We start from the raw sequence: 25,355 nt of genomic DNA on the forward strand, positions 1-25,355 counted from the left end.
AATACCCTTATATTAACCGGACGTTTATGTAGCGTTATTAAACGTTATGTCCATTTAATAAATCACGTCCCTTGAAGATAGGAATTATGTTTCAATCACGTTCTATCGTGATAGTAACTGTATCTTATGTAATCTCATTAAATAGACTGCACGATGTGAAAAAGATTGCATGCATATCAATACACAGTTGTAATCTGCGAAGATTTCATGTGTAGTACTGCACGAAATGAATAACAAAACAGTTTTACTGCTATTTCGTGTGACTTTACACGAAATAATAGGTATAATTTCGTAGTATTGTACACGAAATAACTGGAAAACACGAATAAAGTGTTCATTTCGTGCAAAACAACACGAAATGACTTGAATAATTTCGTGATATTCTACACGAAACGACTGAAAATCAAAAAAAATCACACTAAAACGTATTTTTTTACCTCATTTACGGGATCGATGTTGGCCATCTTGATAATCGTTGGGTTTTAACTGATTTCTACGAAAACAAATCACGATTTACGAAAGTCGAAATATTTGGAGGTTGAGAGGATTTTGTAAAAGGTTAAAGTGTTTTTTGACAAATGAATTATTTCACACTGTAGCTGGAAAAAACCGCACTATGAATAATAAGCCCCTACCCTAAATTACCATTCATTTTATATAGATTTTTTATATAGATTTGATCTGAACCGGTCAATCAAATAGTACATTTAGGTTTCCTAGAAAAATAAATAAAATAATAATTTGTGCAATTACCCATATATCATTTTTATTAAAAAATATTTATTATTTTAAAAATAAAATAATATGGAATAGTCAATGCCAGCGACTATTTGTAAGACGAAATTACTTAGGGCAAGGCCAAATTAATTTTTTTTTATTAAATTCAGTATAAAAGACTATAATAACCTTAATAAAATACAAACAAAATAAAAATTCTTTTATTAATTTCCTTTTGCAAGACCAATTTAAAAACGAAAAATTAATAAAAAAAGAAAGAAAAAAGAAATTGAATCGAGAATTGAAAAACGAGAGGGAAGAAGATTGAAAAACGAGAGGGAAGAAGGGAAAAAGAAAACAAAAAAAATCAATTGCAGCACTCAACCTCGCCTTCGTCGTCGCCCCGTCGCCGTCGCCGTCGCCTGAAGTCCACCCCCTCCCCGTCGTCGTTGAAGTCTCCACCTGCAACTGAATAATGAATTCAAGTCATTTTAGAACATAGTTGATGATTCTAGGGTTCGATTCTAGCACTATTGTTGAAGGAGTTGCGGTTTTAAAAAAAACGACATGTACTTGTCGATTTTTTGGAAATATTTCGACATACTGGTGTCGATTTTTTCATCTAATTTCGACAGCAAACAATTGTCGATTATTTTCCATTTTTTCGACATCTCAATGTCGATATTTGGAGCAATATTCGACATTGTTGTGTCGAATTTGTGTACAATTTTCGACACAGAGCTTATGTTGATTTTGTGTACAAATATCGACATTGTGATGTCGAAAATTGACTGGTAAACTGATTTTTTTTGCAAACTTTTTTTTTTGTATTTTTTTTTTGGTCGTGCAATAGCAATTAGCTTAATTTAAATTAATAATATCTAAATTATTATTGGGGTTATATTTGTAATTTCCAGTCTTGATCTTAGTAAATTTATTTATATTTTGGTTTTGCATGAAGTAAGGTCTTGCACTTAGTAAATTTCGTCTTGCAAATATTCTTTGCCATAGTCAATTCTACCTCCAACTACATTTACCCCAAATTACATTTACTGAAATTCAGCCCCATTTTTTATTTTTTTTTATCTCACTGAACTTCTTTTCCCCGTCATTTTCATCTCCTTTCTTCCACATTTTTCACAACATACGACACTCCAGAATCGAGCTTTCAAAATTTGACTTCGATTCAAATCTTCACAAATTTAAGATTTATTTAGAATAATGTTCTATCTTGAACCACGTTATACCATTGATTTGATACTTGGGACAAATTGTGAATGATTTGGGCTGTTTTAGAGATTTTTTCTGATTTTTTTTTTTTTGTTTTTCCGCGTCAAATTTGGACGATAGGTGGCGCAGGGGAGGAGGGCTCCACGCGAGGTGTGGTGAGTCGTGTCCATGGCATACGTGAGCTTGGAAACAACTTCCATAGCGGACACAATGTAGAAGGAAAAGCCAAAAGGTGTTGGTGGGTCAGGGTTTTTGTTTTCCTTTTTTAGTTTATATTCTATTATTTATTAATATTTATTAAATGTTTAAATAATATTAAAAGTTGTTTAATAGCCATTTAATCAATCTTAATTATAGTATAGGAATTGTTTAATACTTAAAAGAATTAATAAATATTGACTGATTATTAAATATAATCAATGTTTGATAAATATTTTAAAAAATTCTATAATTATTTAATAATTATTTAAGCATGTAAAAAAAACTTTGTTTACTTAATAAATGATAAAAAAACATTTATTAAATGTGAAATTTATAAAAAATACTTAAAAAAATTCGTTAACTCACTAGTAGAAAAATGACTTTTTACTACGACCATTAACCATAGCAAAAGGTATCAAATTCGTAGTAAAAAGGTTTTTGCTACGCATTTGCTACGAATTTGCCCCGTAGCATACGCGGGCGTGACAAAATTTTTGCTACGATAAATGGTCGTACCAAATACTTTTTTGCTACGGTAAATCCTAGTATTTACTGCAACTTCAAAATTGTCTCGTAGTAATAAATCTCATTTGTTACGACTTTTACCGTAGCAAAAAAATTCGTAGTAAAAAGCAATTTTTTTACTAGTGAATGTTTAATAATTAATAATTCATTAATAAATATATTTAATAAATCACATTTCATTAAAGGCCGAATAGTTGTTAATAAATAAAAAAATATATATATTTTAAATGCTGAATAGTCGTGAAAAATAAACAAAAATATATAACAAAAATTAAATTAAAAAATGCTTTAAAATTATACCGTTTCTAACAAAAATACTTATTTATTTATTTATAATGTATGTATGTTTAATATACCTTTTTGGCATTTAGTTTGTTTAAATATATGCTTTGTTATGAAAATGAGTACTAATATAACTACTAATATCCTGAATTATATAATTAAATGAGTGGAGTTATATTCCTAATTGAAGCATGTTACTTCTAATACTAAGTTCATTACAAATTAGTATTAAGCTGATACCGTTCATTAGACTATGTTATTCCAATATTAATTTCATTGCAAATTAGTACTAAGACAATACTAATTAATGTACAGGATTATTTAATTAGATGTTTAGAATTATACTCCCAATAGGAATATGTTAGTACTCATACTAAATTCTTTGCAAATTAGTGTTAAGATAATACTAATTTATTCAATTCAATAATTAAATGAGTATAATTATACTTCTAATTGGACTATGTTACTTCCAACACTAAATTCATTGAATGCTAGTATTAAGATTTAAGATAATACTAATGTATTGGATTATAGTTAAATATGTAAAAATATACTCGTAACTGAACTATGTTATACTTTCATTTCTAATGAACAAGATTTTATTAGTACTACTATATTGAATCTATCTATATCTATATATAATATAAAAAGATGATCTATGCCCTCAATGATTGACATGTGGCAAATGATGATGTCATTCATCAAATTTGCTTAGTTGGAGTTCAATTGATGAGGTGGATTCTTCAATTGGTGAGTTGTCAATTTTAGTTTGGTATGTTTTTAAGTTATTTCCTATTTAACATTTATACACTCATTTAAACAATTACCACATGTATATATATTATTTCCAAAGTTAATCTATATATAATATAAAAAGAGAATCTATGCCCTCAATGATTGACATGTGGCAAATTATGATGTCATTTGTCAAAATTGCTTAGTTGGAGTTCAATTGATTATGTGGATTCTTCAATTGATTAGGTGGCATTTTTATTTATGGATGTTTTTAAGTTTTTTCCTATTTTACATTTACACAATCATTTAATAATTACCACATGTATATATATTATTTCCAAAGTTAATATTATATAAATTCGAAATAAATAAATCTTATTTATATTTTCAGTATTTCAAAATATATTTATTCAAATAAATTCATGAAACTCAATTTTTTTACGAATATTCAAATAATTTTCATAAAAAAATATTTGTTTAAATACTAAAATATTAAAATAGAGGAATATGTTGTTGTTTTTTTTTTTTTTTTTTAATTTTCAATATTTTAGAATATTCGAATATCCATTCCATTAAAAATAATAATGAAAAAATATTTTAGTTTTTAATTGAAGTATTTAATAAATATACACTATTTTTTTATATAATTTTTATTATACCGTATTTCAAATTAAAAATAATTATATTATTTAATAAATATGCAATGCACGGTGGATTAATTCTAAATGCATTAGTTGGTTGTATATTTGGAAAACACTATTTAATATATAATAATATCATCCGAATTATAGAACGAATTATATATTATATTTATTAATATGGAAACATAAATACGATCACAAGTCCATAAATAGATCTTATTCATACTACATCAACAATATACATATTAGATACAGATACACATACATACAACTACAACCCTGCACGAACGAAGCGGATGTAAACCCCCCACATTCGGCTGGGTTATTTATTTAAACTTTACCTAATGAAATATTAAATCACTAATATAAAGTAATCATTAATATTCCAAGATTCCTTCATATCATCTTTGATTGATTTAATTTATACTTTAATTCAAAATTGAATGGTAAAAAAAAAAATCGTATCTTTATATTTAATGTTCTTATATTGCAAGATATTTTTTCCACAAATTTTTTTTTTTTGGTTGTTTCCTATATTTGTTTGATTTGATTTCATTTACTAAATCTTTTGAATTTTTAATTTTTCCATAGAATTAAGTTCATTTTCAATACTATATAAACCCCTCAATGTTCATTTCATTTTTTTCTACCACCAATCGATTACAAATTCACAATGTTCGTTTTATACAGTTTCATATTACATTTTTTTTTATCATTTATTATAAATTATTATAATTATATATGCATACTTTTGTATTCATAATTATTTTTATATATACATATTAGTACTATTTGTATTTCTTTCTCTTGGGTTTTAATTTTAATATACTTTTTTTTTTTCATGCAGTTTATTAAATAAAGTCGTGCGTACTTTATGAAGATAAAAAAAATTGTTTGCGCTCAGTCCAAACAATGTGTTCTTTGCAACGCGTATTTTGATCATAATTTCGATCCGTGTATGTGCGTCTCATGTAGGGAATTAATCAAAGTTGTTCCACGCTCTGGATCTTGCATTGTATGTAGGATGACTGAAATGGAAGATTTCAAATCTTTCTTTTGTTGTGGGTTATGCGATGAAGCTTTTATACATGAACGATGTATTCCTACAAATCAGTGTTGGACCAATGAATCCACATGGAGGTGTGATTCATGTGATTGGTTATTTAATATGTGTATGTACCAACCATTTGCAATTCAAGATAATCTCAATATTGATGATGTTGAAGCGGTGGATAATTGCTCGATATGTTATTTTACAAAAATATTTACACGTTATGATATGCAAAAACTGGTACGTTATTTATTATATATATTTTTCTTATTCAAAAGATGCGTTTTAATGTGATTGTACTTTTATTAACAATTTTCATTTTAATTACGTTGTAGTATCTGCGCAAAACTTTCACCGAGATTGCTGGATTGGTTGCCAAGAAATATATCCATGTTGAATAATATTCTTTAATGCATAATATTCATTTTTTTTATATTATGTACATATTTTCAATTTTTTTTAAATAACGTATATATTTTTTAATTTTAAAAGATTTTCAAAATTTTCGAATTCTACGCAAAAAAAAATTTGAATTTGATCTTTTTATTATAATAATATTCAGAATCTTTTAAAATAAATTTAAGGAATTAATATATTTTATAAATTTAGATTCATGTATTTATTGTATTTTATTAATCATTTATATTTGTTATCTTTTAGAGTTAAATATCATTTATTTAAATTATGTCCATATATAGTAAACATATCAATTTATATACAAAAAGGTTTGTCATATCACATTTACACAATCAATTTATAATTACCCATATATATATATATATATATATATATATATATATATATATATATATATATATATATATATATATATATATATATATATATATATATATATATATATATATATATATATATATATATAAACGTGTGTAAGAAAATGAATGAAGTAATTAAAAAATAAAAATAAAATAAAATAAAAAAGAATGCTAATATCTCAAAAAGGACCGGAATGAAAATATACTCATAAATGGGTTATCTTTCTACTCAGCTCGAAAATATAATCAACTCATAAATGGCGCTAGTTTTGTATCCCAACTGTAAAAATATTTACCCTAAACCATTTTCCACAACAAGGAACCCTAATTTCAAACTCAATCGCTCGCAATCCTCCGTTCAATTCGCGGCGAACCACTCTCCTTTCTCCGCTTCCACCAATGTATTCCATATATAATTTTCTTCTGATTTATTTTACAATTTTTTTGACATCTTCGTCTAATTTGTTATTTTGTGTCTCTCGTAGCGGCGGAGCCTCCGGGTTTTCAACAATTCAGGAGAAGATTCCGGCCGGAGCGGCGGTTCTCCAGAGGGTAAAGTTTCTATTCATCTGTATGAGCAAATTTCAAAGTGCTATTGCAGCAGAAATTGAGTTTTCCAGAGTTAATTGCCCATTCATTTTCAGATAATGAAGTCGATAATTTGGGCGTTCAAGCAGCATTATCAATGCTAAGATTCTACAAACGTCAGTTTTTTTTTTCCTCGATTCATTTTTAAATTATTGGTTGTGTATCGATAGTTGATCGAACTCTGGCAGAAGAATCTGTTGTTTCAGTTTGAGAGTGTGTTATATTTGAATATGGGGGAGAATTCTAATTTCTAATGTTAGGGTTGTGCAAACAGGGGAAATATCACCATTGATGCCGAATAGCTGTAGATACCTTCCAACTTGCAGTGAGTACTCGATGATTTCTTACAAGAAATACGGAGTTTTAAAGGGGACGATTTTGACCGCTTGGCGTCTCTGTCGCTGCAATCCTTTAGGTATTGTACATTATATAAACATTCCTTTTTCTTTTTTATTTCTTCATCTGTAACTTACGAGAAATTACTATTTAATCTGCTTTTGAACTCGACAGGAGGATCTGGTTTCGATCCCCCGCGGTGGTTTGACGAGACGAGTCCACCTGAGCAGTGAGTTGAAGTTCTATTCTGTAAAGGTACTTTCTTAATGATCATACTAAAGATGGTTTATGTATATAACTTTTGAACATCGACATTGATTCTTTATGTATAACATGAGCTACATACGTGTTACTCTAAGTATCGAGTCCAGCATAACGCAAGGTTGTTCAAAGTTCAAACTTGTTTGAATCTTTATCGAGCTTCTGCATTTGTGCTTGGTTGATAAGCAAATAAGTTGAGCTCGAACGAGCTTTAATAGAGCTCGAGAAGCTTGATTCTTTTAGACATATTTTATCATTTTCTTTTAAGTCGAGCTCGAGCAGAACTTAGCTTATGGGGAACGGAAAACATGCGATCAAGCTTGGTTCTCGAATAAGCTTTAATAATAAATTCGAATCGAGTATCTATAACTCTAGTATTGGATACTTGATAAAAGGTCCAGTTCCAAAAGCCTTAATTTGGATTTATTACGTAATAAAAGCCCATAACGTGATGGGCCATATTCTCGGCCATCTTCGATGTTAGCCCAACAGTAGTCAAATAGTGCAATGTACAACTGATTTGCAATATAAATTTTGGGTAAATTACGGCAACTCCTGATATTAGGCCAAATTACGAAAAAAAATCCCTCTTTTTTTGGTGATTACAACTACCCACCAACTATTAATCTTCTTCCACGTCCATCTTTATGGTGTCAAATTAAAAATACTTTTCTAGATTATGTGGCTAGTGTGTACTCATTTTGTGCAAAAATGCAGTTTATGATGTACCACAATCTGATATTTACAATTCAAGAAATACATCTTATAATCATCTTGTTTTAAAATGTGGAGCTCGAATAGGATAAAACAGGTACAAACTTGAGAATATTTCACATAATGTAGAAGATTTCACTAAATTTGATATTTCAAGGATAGACGTGTAAGAGGATTCATAATTGAAAGGGTGATTGTAATTACCTAAATATAATGGGATTTTTTTGTAGTTTGACCTTACCTCAAGGGTCGGCCGGTAATTTACCCTTTACGTTTTTGTGGAATGCTGGACAGCTGACCAACCTTTAGAAAGTAGCGTAATATAGATTCACAGTTAGCAAGCCCAGGGAATTATTGAGATGATGACAAGTAAGAAAGAAGTCAAGATTATTGGTAATTAGTCCCATTAAAAAAATAAGATTTTGTTTTAAGTAACACCATTAGAAAAATGAGATTAAAATCATGAACCCGCCAGGTGTAACCAATAATTGAAAGAGTTAAAATTAGACGAAATATGAGACATCAGGTTTTAGATTTGCATTTCTGTCGGAGCACTTCTGGCCTGATTCACGTGCCTGCATGAGCCCAATTATAAATGTACCATTCAGGCCCACGTCAGACTCATTATAAATATTAATTGCAGATTTTTGGTGGGTGGAAAAGAAATAAAGGAAAAAAGTTTTTCATCATCCTTTTTTGGACTTCAAAATGGAATATTTTTTTAATTTTATGAAACTTTGTTAGTCGGCAACATTAATTTCAATGAGTGCTAATGAAAACTACCCGTACGAGTATAACTCAATTGGTTCAAAGATGGTAAGTTAGTGTTGGGTCCTAGAATCGAGTACTATCAGCCCTCATCCATATTATGAGAATTTCAATTCCAATTAGGATTGGTTACTAATGCGCATCAGATTCAGATCCGCTACCCTAACAATTCATAAACCTAATTAGCACCTGAGATTTTTTTTTTCATGTGTCTAGTTGCCAAAAGGGATAAAAAAAATATCTTCTTTGGATTAGACAATTTTCAAAGATGGAGGATAATTGAAGTGGCAATTTTCTGTAATTAATTAATTACTTAATTTTGTCGTTAGCTGGTGTGCCTGCGTTGACTCTTCTTGTGGCAGTCGACATTAGAAAAGTAAACACTCAATTAGACTCTGTCTTGCGTAATCAATCTCATAAAAATTATAAAAATATTCACATTTTTTATTGTTATAAAAACATATTTATGTAATATCTAAAATTTATCAAATCATATCTGTTAAAAAAAAATAAGATAAAAAACAATAATGCAAGTTGAGATAAATGAAATCAAAGAAAATAGAGAGCAGTGAGAGGTTGAGAAAGAAAATAAAATAATAATAACTAAAATACCCCTCTCTAGTTATAAAAGATCATAAAAGTTTTTTTGTTCGTTGCCACGTTTACACACGGCGGGTAAAACCGTTGACCTATCTCCGTCCACCCCCCGCCCCGCCCCGCCATTCTCCTCCGCCGTTTACCCACCTCACCCACCCACGCCTGTAAATTCATACCCACTCTTAAAACTTCCCAACAAACTTAAAAACCACCCAAAAAAAAAAAAAGATTTCCCCTCCCTCATTCCCCTATATTTTAATTTCTCGATGGCGATGGAGCCGGACAACATACAAATCCGAGTCCACTCACGGCGGGGCGGCGGCGGCAACATGATTCACCCGGTTTCATTGGAATCTCCACCGCCCTCCATTCCCGCCGCCGGCGCGAATTCCCCGAACGGCGTCGTTTACAGAGAAGTGAAGCATTTCAAGAAATGGCTCCCCTGGTTGATACCTTCCTTCGTGGTAGCTAACACAGTTGTTTTCATAATCACAATGTCTGTCAACAATTGCCCTAAAAATTCCGATTCATGCGTCGCCGGATTCTTCGGCAGGCTTTCCTTTCAGCCCTTCAAGGAAAACCCTCTTCTCGGCCCTTCTTCTTCTGCGTAATTTTTAATTTCTCTGCTAATTGTTTTTTTTTTAAATTTCTGTTTGCACTTTTTTAATTGGGATTTATAATATATCTGGATGAATTGATTATATTAATTTAGGTTAGAGAAAATGGGTGCTTTAGACGTGTATAAAGTTGTCCACCAAAATCAAGGGTGGCGCCTTATCACTTGTATGTGGCTACACGGCGGCGTTCTCCACTTGCTTGCCAACATGTTGAGTCTATTAATCATCGGCATTCGTCTCGAGCGAGAATTCGGATTCGGTAATTTTATTAGATTATTTTCATGCTCTGTGTTCTTGATTGAATTTGTAGTTAATTAATTGCAATGTTTGTTATCTGATAATACAGTGAGAATCGGTTTGCTTTATCTGATATCTGGATTCGGAGGAAGTTTGTTATCGGCTCTTTTTATTCAGTCGAACATATCAGTCGGTGCTTCCGGTGCACTCTTCGGATTATTAGGTGGAATGCTTTCCGAGCTTATTACTAATTGGACTATATACGCTAACAAGGTACTACTTATCTACCCAATCTCGATTAAGCCGTTTCTAATGTTCAAACTTCATCGTGCAACTTCGAAATACTCGTTTTTTTTGCAGGTATCGGCTTTATTGACACTTGTAATAATTATTGCTATCAACTTAGCCGTAGGAATTCTCCCACACGTGGACAACTTTGCACACATTGGAGGGTTTTTATCGGGGTTTTTTCTCGGTTTTGTTTTTTTGATACGCCCGCAGTTCGGATGGGTTAGCCAGAGATATGCTCCGTCTATTAACTCGTCTGCATCAAATACCCCTAAATTTAAGACATATCAGTGTGTGCTTTGGTTGTTTTCGCTGATCCTTGTCATAGTCGGGTATTTAATCCACTATCTCTCGTTTGCTTTTGACATGTTATAAATATATATAATTTTTTTATTTTTTTTTCAAAATATGTGATGTATCTATATATATGTATGTATAGGTTTACGGTTGGATTGGTTTTGCTTCTTCGTGGAGAGGATTTGAACGATCATTGCTCGTGGTGCCATTATCTAAGCTGTGTTCCTACTTCGAGGTGGAGGTGCAACACACAGCCGATTTCATGCCAGGTTCGATATTTAATTTCTTACAACTAAATTAAAAATCTGAGGTAACAAATCAAACAATGAGTTTCGATTGGCTTATATGTATTCTTACGAGTAGTTTTTTGGATTTTACAGGCTGAGCAAACGGGGAGTCAATATATATTGACATGCTCGAACAGCAGTAAAAGCAGGACGTATTCGCTCCTCAATCCAACTGCTACACAGATTCAGGGATTATGTACTCAGCTTTGTATATAAATTTCAATTTTTTTTCTTTTCCTTTTTTTTTTCCTGAGGGAATGAGGTTGAATTTAGTATTATTCAATTTGTTTGTAATTTTTATTACATTTAAGATTTGAAGGTGTGAAGTTTGTGGCGTTTGGGTTGAGCTATTACTAGACTGCATGCAGTTGTTTTGTTAATTTTGCAGATTTACTGAGTTTGCATTGGTTTATGTCATGTATTACAAAATTTATTATTGTTGTTTAAAACGTAAATTCCACTTTCCCTCTTGTACTTTGACTCGTTATCACTTTATACCTTCTACTCTCAATTTCATCGATTTGCCCCTTTTGTACTTTTTGAAACCCCTTCTGTACTTTTTGAAAAATTGTCTCAGTGTGGCCCTCATTGCTAGTTGTCAGACATTTGACTTTAACACCGTTTGATCTATGATCTGAAATTACAAAAACGCCACATCTCTCAGTTTAAATAATTATTAAAAGAAATAATTAAAAAAAAGCCAAACAAAAAGTAAAATAATAAAAAATTCAAGACACGAGAAAACATAGTTCACGACGCCAGCCACAATTTATTTTTAATTTTTTTTAATAATTATTTAAACTGGGAGGGGTGGTTTTTTTTTAATTTTCAGACTTGGATCAAACGGTGTTAAGGTCAAATGTCTGAAAGCTAACGGCGAGAAAAAAATTCAAGTACAGGGGGCAAATCGATGCAATCGAGAGTAGGGGGAGGTAAAGTGATATTGAGCCAAAGTACAAGGGAGGAAAGTGGAATTTACCCTTGTTTAAATATATAGTTTTGGTTTAATTAAGTTGAAAAATAATAAAAAAATATATATAACGGGACCCCTTAAACAGGCTGTTCAAACAGGCCCGAAATGGGCCATTTGGATAAAACCTCTGATTTTATGGGCCTAGTTTTAAGCTCTAGACCGATTTAGTTAGAACATTGAAAAAAATAAAAAAAATTAATTTTTGTAATTTTTTATTTTAATGAATTGGCATATATCTGTTGCTCGGAAGTTTTATCTTGGGGATTAGTGTGACCTTTCCAAATTGCTTCACAATTTACATATTTCAATTCATGAATTTTTCATAATTTCCGTAGTGTAGAGGATATGGCGGTTCGAGTTATGAACGGCACCGCCGTCTTCCGCTGCTGCGTGGTGTCGCCGCCGCTCTCCGCCGTCCGATGCTGCCTGCACCAGCAAAAGTCTGTTGTTCAATGCCACTCCTCCTCCCGCTTCTCAATTTCCCGGCGACTTCACTATCGACTCGTATCTTTTGGATGTGGGAGGGTTTCTATTTCGAGGTACTCAACTCAGAGTCTGGTGGATTTTGTGGTGGAAGAGCTCGAGTCACTGCGCAAGCGCGGTAGAGTTCGCGCCGTTAACAAGTATGAACATCTGCCCTAGCCTCAATTGCTTCAGTCACAATCATATGGACATAGTGTTTATATCAATAAATTGAAGCCTTCAATAACCGGATTCCTTGATAAAATTGTTCCGAGATATTTACCGAAGAATTATTTGAGTTTTTTCATATTGTATTGGAAGCTAGAATGGACGGCGTAAGTTTGGAGCTATTACAAAACTTGGTGATGGAATGTATTGTGACCTAATAACCTATTCAGAGCTTATTGAAATATCTAAACAGTAATTTCATGTCAATTAGGGAATTTAATTTTAGGGTATTCATAACATGTTTCACGAAGCATGGGTTTGGTTTTTGTAATGATGTAATCGATTAAGGAAATTGAAGCAGAATAAGTAGAGACTATTTTCTTGTAGTTTCTAGAACAAATTTACTGCAGGTCAAAAATCAATTTCCAGCAAATTTTGTTGTATAAAGTTTAGCAAGAATTTAGATAAATGGGCCTGATGAAACAAGGGTTGAGTTAATCACGAGTTAACATATCATTGCAGTATTTAGTTACCGTAGTTACATATGATAGATTTTTTGCAGATTGGAATTGAAAATCGGTGAAGAGATTCTTGAGAATAAGTTGGGAAAGCAGGTCTTGCAGAAAGGATTGCTGCTGGAGTTCAGGAAAGACCCGGAGAGAGTATTGCTAGCAGTTGCACAGAAACCAGATGGCAAAAAGAACTGGGTGGTTTCTGATCAGGTCTTAATAAAAATAAGTAATGGCGCTTGTGGCCTTGTGGGATAGGTTGCTAGGTTTTTTATGTTCGTTTTTTGTTTACTTCTTTAGCACTTTTAAGCTTCTGATCATTCAATTGTCGTTTTTGGTTTCATGTGCAGAATGGTGTCATGACATCTATTAAGCCACAACAAATTACTTTCATTGTTCCTGGTATCACGAACTTTGACCACGCAGAGATATCAAACTTCATTCAGAAAGCTCAAGATAATTTGGTCCGTTATTCTAGCAGTTGTGAGATGTATAAAATTCGACTTGAAATCTATTAGCTATATCTGGAAATGCTTTTCTTTTGCTTTCAGGATCCTGCATTGCTCGAGTTTGCGTGGATTGAGCTTGTAGAAAAGAATAAGTCAACGACAGTGGAGGGACTTGCTGAGGTATGCCTTTTGCATAATCATTTTTACATCTCGATGTTCCTCTAACGGCGCAGGTTTATTAACAGATGATTTTTGGTAGTGTGGAACCTCTTGAGTGCTATTCTGCCTATCTATTGCTTTCGAGAGATGATGTATACTTCACAGTTATGGAGACGAAAGGTTCAAATTCTGTTTATGGGCCCAGACCTGCTGTTCAGGTATGTAACAGCTATTTCTATTTGGCTATATTATTCGTGGCACCATGATCTTATCGCTTTATTATTATCATTAAATATTTCTAGGTTGAAGAACTTACTCAAAGGAAGCATGCCAAAGAGGCTGTGGAGAGGGAATTCGAAGAGTTTGTTAATTTACTAAAATCTGCCAGGGATATGCCTCTGCATGCAAAGCCTCCAAAGTCTACATGGATATCTGATGAAAAAAATCAGAAGAAAATTTTGTCTCTTAAAGCATATGCAATTGATGATTGTAGGAGTGACGAAGAAAAGAAAACTGCTGGGACGGTAATTTGTTTGACCTTCTTATCGTTCAAAGTGAAGTGTTATTTACTTGAAAATTGGATTAACTGTCAAATGAATGCAAATGAACTTTTTAAGGGAGGCGAATAACTTCACTAATAGTTCTTTGTAATTGCATGCATTGCCATAATTCTATGTTAAAAACCCCAATACTGTTTGACTAAAAAAGGATAACAAAAGCTGCACACATGAGCACCTGCTTTTCTTCTGGCAGATTCTGAAGGCCATGGGACTTTCTAAAACAGCATCAGCAGCAGTGAATCTCCTTACTGCTGTTGGTTATTTTCCAGTGCATGTAAATCTTGATTTATTGAAGTTAAACATCCGTACTGATCACCGGGAAGAGATTATTGCAGCTGCTAATAGGCTTCTGTCTGAGTCTGCTGACCTGGATGAGGTATGCTTGTTTCATAATTATAAGTAGATTTAACCGTAATATAATGCCCCTTGGACATGGATTTTGGAATCTGAGACGAGTTATTTCTCAATATATATAATTAATTTATCACGTCTATCAAAGTAGATAGCATGTTCCACACAATACAGAAACACAGAGTGAAAAGAAATTGCGATCTGGTCTTATACCATTTGAGCAGGATATTATGCCTTTCTTTGTTGTCAGGTTGACAGAATAAATCTGACTCACTTGAAGGTTTATGCCATTGATGTTGATGAAGCTGATGAGGTACACCGCTTTTGAGATTCCTGGGGCAATTATTATATGCTTGAGGGGGTGTTAGTTTCAAATTGCTAATAAGCAGGTATGTGCAGCTCGATGATGCGTTGAGTGCAACTAGGCTTCAGGATGGCCGAATAAAGATCTGGATCCATGTTGCAGATCCGACTAGATTAGTCCAGCCAGGGAGCATGGTTGACAAGTATGTCTGAACTCATGCAAAAGTGAATGTTTCAAAATTAATATTCTAAAACATTTAATAATATTATTCTTGATCTTTAGAGAGGCGATGAAGAGGGGAACTTCTGTTTTTTTACCAACTGCTACATACCCCATGTTCCCCGAGAGATTAGCCATGGAAGGCATGAGTTTAAAGCAGGGGGAGCACTGCAAAGCAGTCACAGTCTCGGTTGTGCTGCATTCGGATGGCGGGTAAGTGGGTTAAGTATGCAAGTTACAATATACTACAATGGAAGTTCAGATTGTTGAAAAGCAAATTTTGTATTATGGGCGTGAAATTCTCTAATGGGTTGTGTATGATCAATTTAGGCAGAGAGTGAATCATAACTTTTGTTGGAGTCTAATAATTAGTCATTAAGGTGGATCATTTAAGTTGATTCTTCCTAAAGCTAAATTTGTGTCTTAGACTCATTGTGGAGAAATTACCTCTCCATGTAATGATAACGAGTATATTGTATGTTTTTCCATGCGTACTATGGTGAAATCTCAAAATGATCTGATTGCTTCAATTTATATATAGCATTGCAGAATACTCTGTGGAAAACTCTATCATCAAGCCAACATATATGCTAACATATGAGAGTGCCACCGAACTTCTCCATCTGAACCTGGAGGAGGAGGCTGAACTGAGACTTCTTTCAGAGGCTGCTGCACTCCGGTTTCAATGGCGTCGAGGACAGGTTAACATTCCTTTTTCAATGAGCTCAAATTTGTCCTCTTCATTTCAAATTTTGGTTTCCATCGCATTTTATAACGTTTTGCATTTGTGAATGTGAAATGGTCACACAAGAAGATTGTAAAGTTTTGGTACACTATCTGTGATGTAGGGAGCAATAGACACATCTACACTAGAAACGAGAATCAAAGTGACTAATCCAGACGATCCAGAGCCTTCGATCACGCTGTACGTAGAAAATCAGTCGGACCCCGCGATGCGACTTGTATCCGAGATGATGATACTCTGCGGCGAAGTTATGGCCACTTTTGGTTCATTAAACAACATTCCGTTACCTTACCGAGGCCAACCTCAGTCCAATATCGATGCATCGGCTTTTGCACATCTCCCCGAAGGCCCTGTAAGGAGTTCCGCATTGGTTAAGACCATGCGCGCCGCTGAAATGGATTTCAGAAAGCCTATACGCCACGGAACTTTAGGACTTCCTGGATATGTTCAATTCACATCTCCCATTCGCAGATATATGGATTTTCTGGCTCACTACCAGGTATTTAGGAAGCTGTGATATAGTAACATTGGTTGAGATTTGGGCATGCTAATTGCTTCTAATTATGTAGGTGAAAGCTTTTCTTAGGGGGGATACTCCTCCTTTCTCAGCAGGACAGCTGGAGGTGATGGCATCTATGGTGAACATGACTACTAGGGTTGTGAGGAAGCTCAGTTCCAGCAGCCTCCGGTATTGGATAATAGAATATTTGAGGCGGCAACCGAAAGAAAAACGATTTTCCGCTTTGGTCCTCCGATTCATCAAAGATAGAGTTGCCTCGATACTCTTGTTGGAGGTAATGACAATAGTTTCTTGAAATTTTACGAATAACAAATATGCTTGAAAAGTAGCAGCAAGAATTTACTTTGAATACGTTTGTGCTGAGGACTAATGTTCACGCTAAGGACTTTAACCCAATAACTGTTTTGGAATGAAAGCTATATATGTTTTCCTTATCATGACAAGAAAATTTTGAATTAATGCGTTTATGCCTTGTGTAGGTTGGAGTACAATCTTCGGCCTGGGTATCTATCGGCGTACACGTAGGTGATGAAGTAAAAGTTCAAGTTGAAGAAGCCCATCCACGTGATGATGTTCTTTCTTGTAAAGAGGCTCCAGGGTTATAAAAATCTCGTTTCTGGTAAATTCAATACCTTCTTTCAATAAATAAAAACGTGACGTTCATCTTAATGCAACGTTTGGTATTTTCTTATTAACAGTCAAATAAAATGAATAGACATTGGAGACTCAAGTGATTCCGGTTCTCAGACTAAGTTATACACATCTAAGTGTATCTACACACACGCCAGCTACTCGAGAAATTTAAGGTTAGATAATTTGAGTATGTGGTATAATGCAGTTATTATCGATTGCAACATTTCATTCGATTCTTTTGTTGGGAGCGATTACAGGTCTCGTCATTCTCTCCTTTGCTGTCTGTATATACGAAATTTTTGTATGCAATATTATTATATTCGAATGTAGCCTTTTTTAGTTCCGCGGTGGTGAAAAGCTGTGCTATTACCATATCCTATGATACATGAGCTGTTCTTTTTTCCTTGACGGTGTAAATTACGAGTCGAGATATGTCGCTGTATTTGCAGAATGGATGGTCCATAATCCATATACCTGCAGTAAACCCTAGTGTGGTTTGTTTTCATTATCTGTTTCAAAGCAGCAGCGAGAACCAACGATGGAGATTGAAGACATGTGTCTACGTATTCGCGAACAAGTCGAGGAATAGGGCCCGAAATACAGACAGCTGATTTGAGGTATCATTCTGGGATTTTTTGTCCACAATCTAAAATGTATGTATGTCCCCCTTTTCATATACATACAATCCTTTCACTTTCCTGCCATCATTCATCAACTTCTCCAAAATTATTTTAAATCTTCCACTGAATTCTATTCTACTTTTTATTTTATATTATTAGTTATCAATCATGTTAAAAAAATTTAAATATTAAATCTGTGAAAAAAATAATTATATTATTGTAAAATAATGAGGAGTATATATTATTTTATTCAGTTACCTTTTAAGTGGTGGTCAACTTCAAAAGAATTATGTGTATATTTTTCAATAGTCAACTTCAAGTAATAAAGCATAAAGTATTACTATTAGCAGTTTTTAATGTTTAGAAGGGTTTGATCACCGACCAAGTAAAGTTAATTGAGAAATTTACTAGCTAATGAAGTGGTAGTACGGAAACATTTGACTGTACCTTTGCTTTCATGTTGGAAAACATATATATATATTTGTTATAGATACATAAACTAAGTTATATATTTATTTAAATATAAATAATTATGTAGGAGATAAATATATAATTAGAGTAATAATCTACTGTTATTGCATTACACATATGCATGTGCATTGGATCCCTAAAAACGTACAACTCCAAAGTCAAAGATTTACGCGGAAATCTGTTGTCGTGACCATTGATAAAACTAAACTAATTAAACTATCATTTTAACATTTAATAACTTTTTAATCCGTGTTCATTTACAGCTGGAGTATTTACTAGATCGAAAAACAATTATTATTGAGCGCAATCGAGACCAAATTTAGTTTATCGTCTCATTCTTTGATTATTAAATACTCCATAATTCATATGTTCCATAATAACTGTTTATTTAAAAAAAAAATTATTTCATGTTATATGTTACTTTAAATTTCCAATAATGCGTTGAATGCAATTTTTTTTTATATTTTATTTTATTGATTCAATTCTAAGTATTATCTCTATCTTATCACATCATTATTCTGATTTGTAAGTCTATGATAATATATATATATATATATATATATATATATATATATATATATATATATATATATATATATATATTTGACATGTACCAAGAATTGGTTAGGGCCATGACTAACCATGAATGTGGGAGCAAGAAAAAAATGAATAAGATTGTTCACGTGTGTGTGTTGGAACTAAATATTGGTGCCAAAATCAAAATCACATGATTCTGGCAAACCCTAATCCTATCTATATATCTACTTCTCTGTATATTGAATATTGAACCATATACATATTTTCATGAATCAACAAATCTTATGAGAATCATCTTTTATGTTGTTTTGAAATTTGAATCAACCATTTAGCTATTTTAAGAGCCTACACTTGTTACCACATTATATTGTACTAATATTTTCTCGTACTGTATTTACCCCCGATAAAATAATATTACTTCTAAAAAAAATTGTCCCAACCTGGATCAATTGTTACATGCTCACTTATTTCAACTACTAGGTCATCATTTACCGGAACATTAACTTCGTACACTTGTAATAAAACTAATACATGTGCTTTTCGAAAATTAAATGTGAAGCAATTAAAATAAATAAATGAATTGTATCTCAAACCTTATGCATGTGGAGGAAAACCAACTAATTAATTAAATACCTAAGATAGATTAAGGTTCGGTCAAACAATTTTTTCACTTTTTATAATGAAGCTCGTGGTTTAATTTAAGAATATTTTATTAAAAAAAATTGAGCAAAAAGAGAAAAGATACAGGAAAATTAAAAAGCAAGAAATAAACAAGGCACGTGCACGTGTATGTATTTGTAAACGAGATCAATAATTCATTTCACATGTGTGGGTGGCCCTTTTCAATTATCAATCTACTATTTTTTTTTATTATTTTTTTTTTATAATAAATATAATTTATTAGTATTAATAAATAATAAATATGCATGCTTCTATTTTGTTTTTCATCATCCCTATCCAATCCGTTAGTGTCCAGACCTCACATGGCTTTCAATGCACTTGATCTGTTTAAAATAGTATTTTATAAATGTCAATTTTCAATTTTTTATTACCATTTTACATTATTTAATTAAAAACATATAATCAATTTTAATTTATAAATATTTTATATATAATCCAACTCATGAGATAGAGGCCAAAATAATTACGTGACATAATTATAATGAAGGATTTGGAATGGTCCAACTTATTGTACCCCATTTTTATAGTAAAAGGATATCAATATATAATTATATATAATAATTATACAATTAAATGATATTTACAAGAGGACTAAAAAATTTCCTTTCACCGAATTTAATGTTGTATACTTAGGTTTTGGTCTTGCTTAATTAAGCAACTGTAGTTACAGTGCTTTATAATATCGCTAAATATTTGTTTGTTCAAAAATATTGGATCAATTAATTACCTCTTTTAATGTGAACAGACCATTATTGTGTTTATTTATTTATTTGAATATGTTTATTGTAAAATGGAAATAGAAAAATTGAACTTTTTTCAAAAAAGGGGCATGCATAGTTTATATAGTAATTAGCTAGATAAGTGTACTTAATTAGTAGTAATTGATTTATTATATTTTAACAATGACAAATCTTTGGGTGTTAGTAGATGAGTTTTACTTTTATTTTATTTTGTTTTCGGGTAAATTACAAACACCCCCTGAGGTATGATCAAATTACAAAAAACCCCTCTTGTTTGGATAATTACATCTACCCCCCTCAACTATGATTTTTTCTTACCTTTATGGTGCCAAATTCAACATAGTCATCTAGATTCCGTGAAATGTGCTATAGTTTGTACTCTTTGTGTAAAAAATACAGTTTCCGATGCACCACAAACTGATATATACAAGCTAAAAATCACATATTATGGTCATCTTGCTTCATAATGTAGAGTTTGAATGGGATAAAACGGGTACAAAAGTGATAATATTCCATATAATCTCGAAGATTCGACTAAATTTGATGAGTTGAGGGGGGTGGTTGTAATTATCCAAACAAGAGGGGTGTTTTTGTAATTTGGTCATACCTCAGGGGGGTGTTTGTAATACCCTATTTTTATTATCATGAATTTTCCATTTTGTTGATTTTGTCTGGGCTTTGTTTGAAACCATTTAGTCTTTAAATAGTTATGAATTTAACGGCCCGAAGCCCATTAAGGCACACAAAGTTGAGACAGTTGGGATTGGTGGGAGAGATTGTTGGTGCAAAATGCAATTAACAGATAGTTCAGGGGCACCAATGTAAAAGCAAATCAAGCATGTAAATACTGAGTAAATACTGACCGGTGCTTTAGGTACAAAATGGTCCCTCTATTTAGAAAGAACTATTCCCTTTTGTACCTATTTGTCCTCTGTTAAAATAAGTAATTACTAATCAACTTATATATATTTATTCAAAAATATTTGTAAATAATTAAATCAATTTAGACTCACTAGGTCAATTTATTTAATTAATAACTAAATAATAAAATTATAACTGTAGTAAAGTAAACTAAGTTAAGCTACTTTTAGTGGTATTCTCATTTACTTAATGTTTTCCTTGTGTCATTAACAATCGATGGTTTAATGTTCATAATTGCGATTGATTGTCACCTTAAATTATTGGGGCAACATAATTAAATTTGAAAATCAAATAGTATCTAAATTATTAGTCATTTGCAACGCAAAATTAATAACCAACACTAATTTCTCGAAAAATATTATGAAAATAAATATGATTTATAAAAAGAAAAGAAAAAGGAAAAAGAAAAAGAAAAAAGGGAGAGAGTGAAATATAATGGTAATAAAAGGGAGCATTAATTAGGGGGTGGAAAATAATTACGGCCCCTGCCCTTTGAGACACTCAACCAGACCAGTAGCCCTCCCTCCATAAGTACCCCCTCACCTTCCTCCCGCTTTCCATTCGCCTCCAACACTAAACTCCCCTTTTCTCTTTCTCTCTCTAAAAAAAATAACTCCATTGTAGAGAGAGAGAGAGAGAGAGAGAGAGAAGAACAACAAAAAATGCCTCCTGCTATGAAGTTTCTCCTCTGCTTTGCCACCGTCCTCTGTTTTCTGACATCTGCTCAGGCCAGAATTCCCGGCGTCTACGCCGGAGGACCTTGGGAAGCCGCCCACGCCACCTTCTACGGCGGAAGCGACGCCTCCGGCACCATGGGTACGTGTACCACACACATTCCATTTCCTTTATCTATTTGTTTACTCGAAAAATTCTTCTTAATTCTCACGTTTGTACGTTTTTTTATTTGGTGGTCTTCAGGCGGTGCTTGTGGGTACGGAAATCTGTACAGCCAGGGTTACGGTGTGAACACGGCGGCGCTGAGCACGGCGCTGTTCAACAACGGGCTGAGCTGCGGGGCCTGCTTCGAGATCAAGTGCGACGCGGCGCAGGACTCCAAGTGGTGCAACCCGGGCAGCCCGTCCATTCTGGTGACGGCCACCAATTTCTGCCCGCCCAACTTCGCGCTGCCCAACGACAATGGCGGGTGGTGCAACCCACCCAGGACTCACTTCGATCTCGCCATGCCTATGTTCCTCAAGATTGCTCAGTACCGCGCCGGCATCGTCCCCGTTAACTTCCGCCGGTAATAACTCCTCTTACTCCTCACTCTTCCCTAGTTTAATTTTGCAAGGGTAGTTTTGTCTTTTCACTGCCTTGGTAGTTAGTATTCTGACTGCGCATAGTGTCTGCGGTAGGGATAACTGTGGACAGAACTGCCCTTTGTGCAGAATATGGGTTTTTTTTTTTTATTCTATTCCTTTTTTTAATTAGGGTTCTAATTTTTTATGATTAGTTTTTGTCCGAATCTGCTGAATTTTAGTGTCCTTAAACTTACAGAATCCATTCTATCCACTGCAAATGCTTTATTCGGTGGTATAAAATATAAATTAACAAATTTCCCACCGCCGCTAATTTTTACATCGAGGGTAGTTTTGTCATTTTAACTACTCCAACTGGACTAAAATGCCCACTTGCTTTCACCGCCGTAAAAATATTGTAGCTGTAACCATAGAGGGGTTTTTTTGTCCTTTCACAGTCAAGCATCCCAACCAAAAAGTTCAAGTATCAGTAAATTACGTAACTACTTACCTAAGGGCATTAATGTAATTTTATGCCTGGTAATTTGTTGCCGTGAAATATGGGATTGGCGTGCTTGGGGTTCACAGAGTCACGATATCCCACGCGCTTTCGGGGGGCCCACAATCTACATTAAAACGCGCGCCTTACCGGAAATACCGGTCAAACCTAGGGTTCCTTCCTCAGTGAAAAGATAAATAAATAATTTGAAGTTTGATATAATTTTGCAGGATACCGTGCAGAAAACAAGGAGGGATGAGGTTCACAATAAACGGATTCCGTTACTTCAACTTGGTATTGGTAACCAACGTCGCGGGTGCAGGGGATATCGTGAGGGTGAGCATCAAAGGTACAAACACACAGTGGATTTCCATGAGCCGTAACTGGGGGCAGAATTGGCAATCCAACGCAGTACTGGTGGGCCAGGCCCTGTCCTTTAGAGTCACAGCAGGTGACCGTCGCACATCTACTTCAATCAACGTGGCGCCACCTCATTGGCAGTTCGGCCAGACCTTCACCGCCAAAAACTTCCGTGTCTAAAAACATCATCCGACCCGACCCGACCCGCTTTTTACCCGGGAAGAAATTTGGAGATTTAAAGCTATAAAGTTTTAAAAAGTAGACTAGGAAATTACTATAGTGATTAGATGAAGAAGTATTATTGGCTTGTGTGTGTGTGTGTGTTTTTTTTTTTTTACCACTTCGGTAAAATGGGTTTGTTACTTATTTACCTTTGTTTTGTGCTTAAAAGTGAAAAAAAAAAAGCAGCGGAGGGGGGAAAGTTGTGGGGGCTGAAGCGGCTGCAGAAAAAGGAAAGAAATGTAGCCCGCAGCTTCTAATTGTAGTAGTGTGTCATGGACTCATCATATATATTTATATTATATAATGCTTCTACTACATATATTTTATATATATTTGACAATGTTTCACATTTACTTTTTTTTAATGTGTTTTTGTTTGTGTAATTGTTTGATTCTTGAGGTATCTCTTTTTTGAGTTGTTGGGAGAAGTAAATGAGTTGAGATGTTTTACTCTAATTTAACTCAATTTTTCGGAAAATAATTAAATTAGATGTTACACCAGAATATTTACATCGGATGACTATTAGCTGTAAATGTGCTCAATAATTGTACTAGCCCATGTATATGTGTGCTTAGCGAATTGTTAATAACTTTATTTACAGTTGACAAACACTCGACCTAAATAATATGGTGTAACATTTAATTCCTCGACTTAGTTGAGAGGAAACAAATTTGGCGAGCCTTTGCGAACTATTTGCAGTGTGACTAAATTAATCTTCCAACTACTTCCTCAAGGTATTTCAACCGAACATTATCAACAAAAGAAGAGAATAAAAAAAAAAAAAAAAATCGAAGAAACAGTGAAAGTTAGGCAAGAACCCTAGGAACTATTTGTAATGGTGACGAGTTAACTCATCTACTTGTACAATAAAAAGTAAATGAAATTAAGGGCAACTACTGCACTTGGGCCTCTATAATTTAAGGCAGTCCCCTAACAGAATCTCTAACAAGATACGCGGCCGACCAACCCAAATTTAAGGACACCCACACCATTTCTCCACGTCCAAGTTTATATTTGATGAATAAATTGTGTCTTGTAAAAATTATCTACTACTATTATTTACCATAATTGAGCTTTAATTACTTCTAATTTTATGATGTGAGCCTTTTATGTAAATGTGCGGGTGTAGCTCAACTGGTTCCGGAGGTGGTAAGTTGGTGCAAGGTCCTAGGATCGAATCCTGGCAGCCGCAGTGTGGGAATTTCAACTCCAATGAGATTGGTTCCTTGTGGGCACCAGGTCCGGGTCCGCTACCTTAACGGGCCGTTGAGTTACCATGATTTACATTCCTCCATCAATCCTTGTCGGGCCAAGGGATGGGGGCCCCTTGTGGGCACCAGGTCCGGGTCCGCTACCTTAACGGGCCGTTGAGTTACCATGATTTACATTCCTCCATCAATCCTTGTCGGGCCAAGGGATGGGGGCACTGGGGGCGAGGGATTTCGCCTTTTGGTGCAAGACTAATTAATTTATATATTGGTACATGGTTTCTAGTTTCCTATTTTGATATGTATAATTGGGTCAACTTAATGGGCCTACAATTCCTTTACTTACTGGGTCACGATCCCAATATTGAAGACCACTACCACCGATGCTCAATCACCTTCAAGCAAGGTTCGGGCCCGACAATCTCAACTAAGGTATAAATAAAAGTTTGAACTCATTCTTTAAGGGATATCTTATTATCTGAGTAATACGACCAACTGTATTCTCTGGACCTTTTCCACTATCTGCACGTCTGACTTGAGCGTCGGAGGGGTTTCCGCCGGATCAACCCCGGCCTAGTTCATGTGCTTTATGATCGCAGGTATCTCAAGGTTATCAAGCTCGTGAGCCAGTGATCCACTCTGCTCTTCCAGCTCATCC

At 33.7% G+C, this 25,355-nt stretch overlaps 4 protein-coding genes across 9 annotated transcripts; all 4 read left to right on the plus strand.

Moving 5' to 3' along the window:
* Positions 1-6,331: 6,331 nt before the first annotated feature.
* Positions 6,332-10,259, plus strand: LOC105952789 (membrane protein insertion efficiency factor). 3 transcript variants are annotated; one of them, XM_088823910.1, is made up of 6 exons: positions 6,356-6,559; positions 6,644-6,710; positions 6,803-6,862; positions 7,021-7,161; positions 7,257-7,337; positions 10,135-10,259. In XM_088823910.1, exons 1-5 carry the CDS (start codon positions 6,416-6,418, stop codon positions 7,313-7,315), a joined length of 471 nt encoding a protein of 156 aa, XP_088680036.1. In that variant the 5' UTR covers positions 6,356-6,415; the 3' UTR covers positions 7,316-7,337; positions 10,135-10,259. The 3 variants fall into 3 exon arrangements, with proteins under 3 accessions (XP_012831821.2, XP_088680037.1, XP_088680036.1); XM_012976367.2 differs by lacking the exon at positions 10,135-10,259 and having other exon boundaries at positions 6,332-6,559; positions 7,257-7,497; XM_088823911.1 differs by lacking the exons at positions 6,803-6,862; positions 10,135-10,259 and having other exon boundaries at positions 6,344-6,559; positions 7,257-7,497.
* LOC105952961 (RHOMBOID-like protein 2) lies at positions 9,479-11,528 on the plus strand. Its single transcript, XM_012976564.2, has 6 exons — positions 9,479-10,029; positions 10,135-10,298; positions 10,386-10,549; positions 10,637-10,896; positions 11,004-11,130; positions 11,242-11,528. The coding sequence occupies exons 1-6, from the start codon at positions 9,689-9,691 to the stop codon at positions 11,362-11,364; spliced, it is 1,179 nt and encodes a 392-aa protein (XP_012832018.2). The 5' UTR covers positions 9,479-9,688; the 3' UTR covers positions 11,365-11,528.
* Positions 11,529-12,270: 742 nt separating this feature from the next.
* On the plus strand, positions 12,271-17,948 carry EMB2730 (Ribonuclease II/R family protein). Of its 4 annotated transcripts, none has more exons than XR_001172398.2 (16): positions 12,314-12,744; positions 13,314-13,473; positions 13,611-13,724; positions 13,812-13,889; positions 13,955-14,086; positions 14,171-14,392; positions 14,622-14,804; positions 15,030-15,092; positions 15,179-15,285; positions 15,366-15,515; positions 15,844-16,003; positions 16,151-16,546; positions 16,617-16,841; positions 17,047-17,186; positions 17,266-17,373; positions 17,650-17,948. XR_001172398.2 is itself a non-coding variant. In XM_012976563.2 (15 exons), the coding sequence occupies exons 1-14, from the start codon at positions 12,467-12,469 to the stop codon at positions 17,170-17,172; spliced, it is 2,394 nt and encodes a 797-aa protein (XP_012832017.2). In that variant the 5' UTR covers positions 12,271-12,466; the 3' UTR covers positions 17,173-17,186; positions 17,266-17,557. The 4 variants fall into 4 exon arrangements, 2 of the variants coding, with proteins under 2 accessions (XP_012832017.2, XP_088679952.1); XR_016033773.1 differs by lacking the exon at positions 17,650-17,948 and adding an exon at positions 17,458-17,557; XM_012976563.2 differs by lacking the exon at positions 17,650-17,948 and having other exon boundaries at positions 12,271-12,744; positions 17,266-17,557.
* A 3,619-nt stretch (positions 17,949-21,567) lies between these two features.
* LOC105952959 (expansin-A6) lies at positions 21,568-23,804 on the plus strand. The gene is made up of 3 exons (XM_012976562.2): positions 21,568-21,986; positions 22,089-22,413; positions 23,138-23,804. Exons 1-3 carry the CDS (start codon positions 21,833-21,835, stop codon positions 23,445-23,447), a joined length of 789 nt encoding a protein of 262 aa, XP_012832016.2. The 5' UTR covers positions 21,568-21,832; the 3' UTR covers positions 23,448-23,804.
* Positions 23,805-25,355: the final 1,551 nt, after the last annotated feature.

This window comes from Erythranthe guttata, chromosome 10, assembly GCF_056151865.1.
Source record: "Erythranthe guttata isolate IM_541 chromosome 10, IM_541, whole genome shotgun sequence".
Lineage (NCBI taxonomy): Eukaryota > Viridiplantae > Streptophyta > Magnoliopsida > Lamiales > Phrymaceae > Erythranthe > Erythranthe guttata.

Bases quoted from the DNA above. Each gene is read 5' to 3' on its own strand.
- LOC105952959 (XM_012976562.2), top strand. From the start codon at position 21,833: ATGCCTCCTGCTATGAAGTTTCTCCTCTGCTTTGCCACCGTCCTCTGT. The intron at 21,987-22,088 runs GTACGTGTACCA...GGTGGTCTTCAG, and splicing joins CGACGCCTCCGGCACCATGG to GCGGTGCTTGTGGGTACGGA. The intron at 22,414-23,137 runs GTAATAACTCCT...ATAATTTTGCAG, and splicing joins GTCCCCGTTAACTTCCGCCG to GATACCGTGCAGAAAACAAG.
- LOC105952789 (XM_012976367.2), top strand. From the start codon at position 6,416: ATGGCGCTAGTTTTGTATCCCAACTGTAAAAATATTTACCCTAAACCA. The intron at 6,863-7,020 runs GTCAGTTTTTTT...TTGTGCAAACAG, and splicing joins AATGCTAAGATTCTACAAAC to GGGAAATATCACCATTGATG. The intron at 7,162-7,256 runs GTATTGTACATT...TGAACTCGACAG, and splicing joins CTGTCGCTGCAATCCTTTAG to GAGGATCTGGTTTCGATCCC.
- LOC105952961 (XM_012976564.2), top strand. From the start codon at position 9,689: ATGGCGATGGAGCCGGACAACATACAAATCCGAGTCCACTCACGGCGG. The intron at 10,299-10,385 runs GTAATTTTATTA...CTGATAATACAG, and splicing joins CGAGCGAGAATTCGGATTCG to TGAGAATCGGTTTGCTTTAT. The intron at 10,897-11,003 runs GTATTTAATCCA...ATGTATGTATAG, and splicing joins CTGATCCTTGTCATAGTCGG to GTTTACGGTTGGATTGGTTT.
- EMB2730 (XM_012976563.2), top strand. From the start codon at position 12,467: ATGGCGGTTCGAGTTATGAACGGCACCGCCGTCTTCCGCTGCTGCGTG. The intron at 13,725-13,811 runs GTCCGTTATTCT...TTTTGCTTTCAG, and splicing joins AGAAAGCTCAAGATAATTTG to GATCCTGCATTGCTCGAGTT. The intron at 15,286-15,365 runs GTATGTCTGAAC...CTTGATCTTTAG, and splicing joins CCAGGGAGCATGGTTGACAA to AGAGGCGATGAAGAGGGGAA.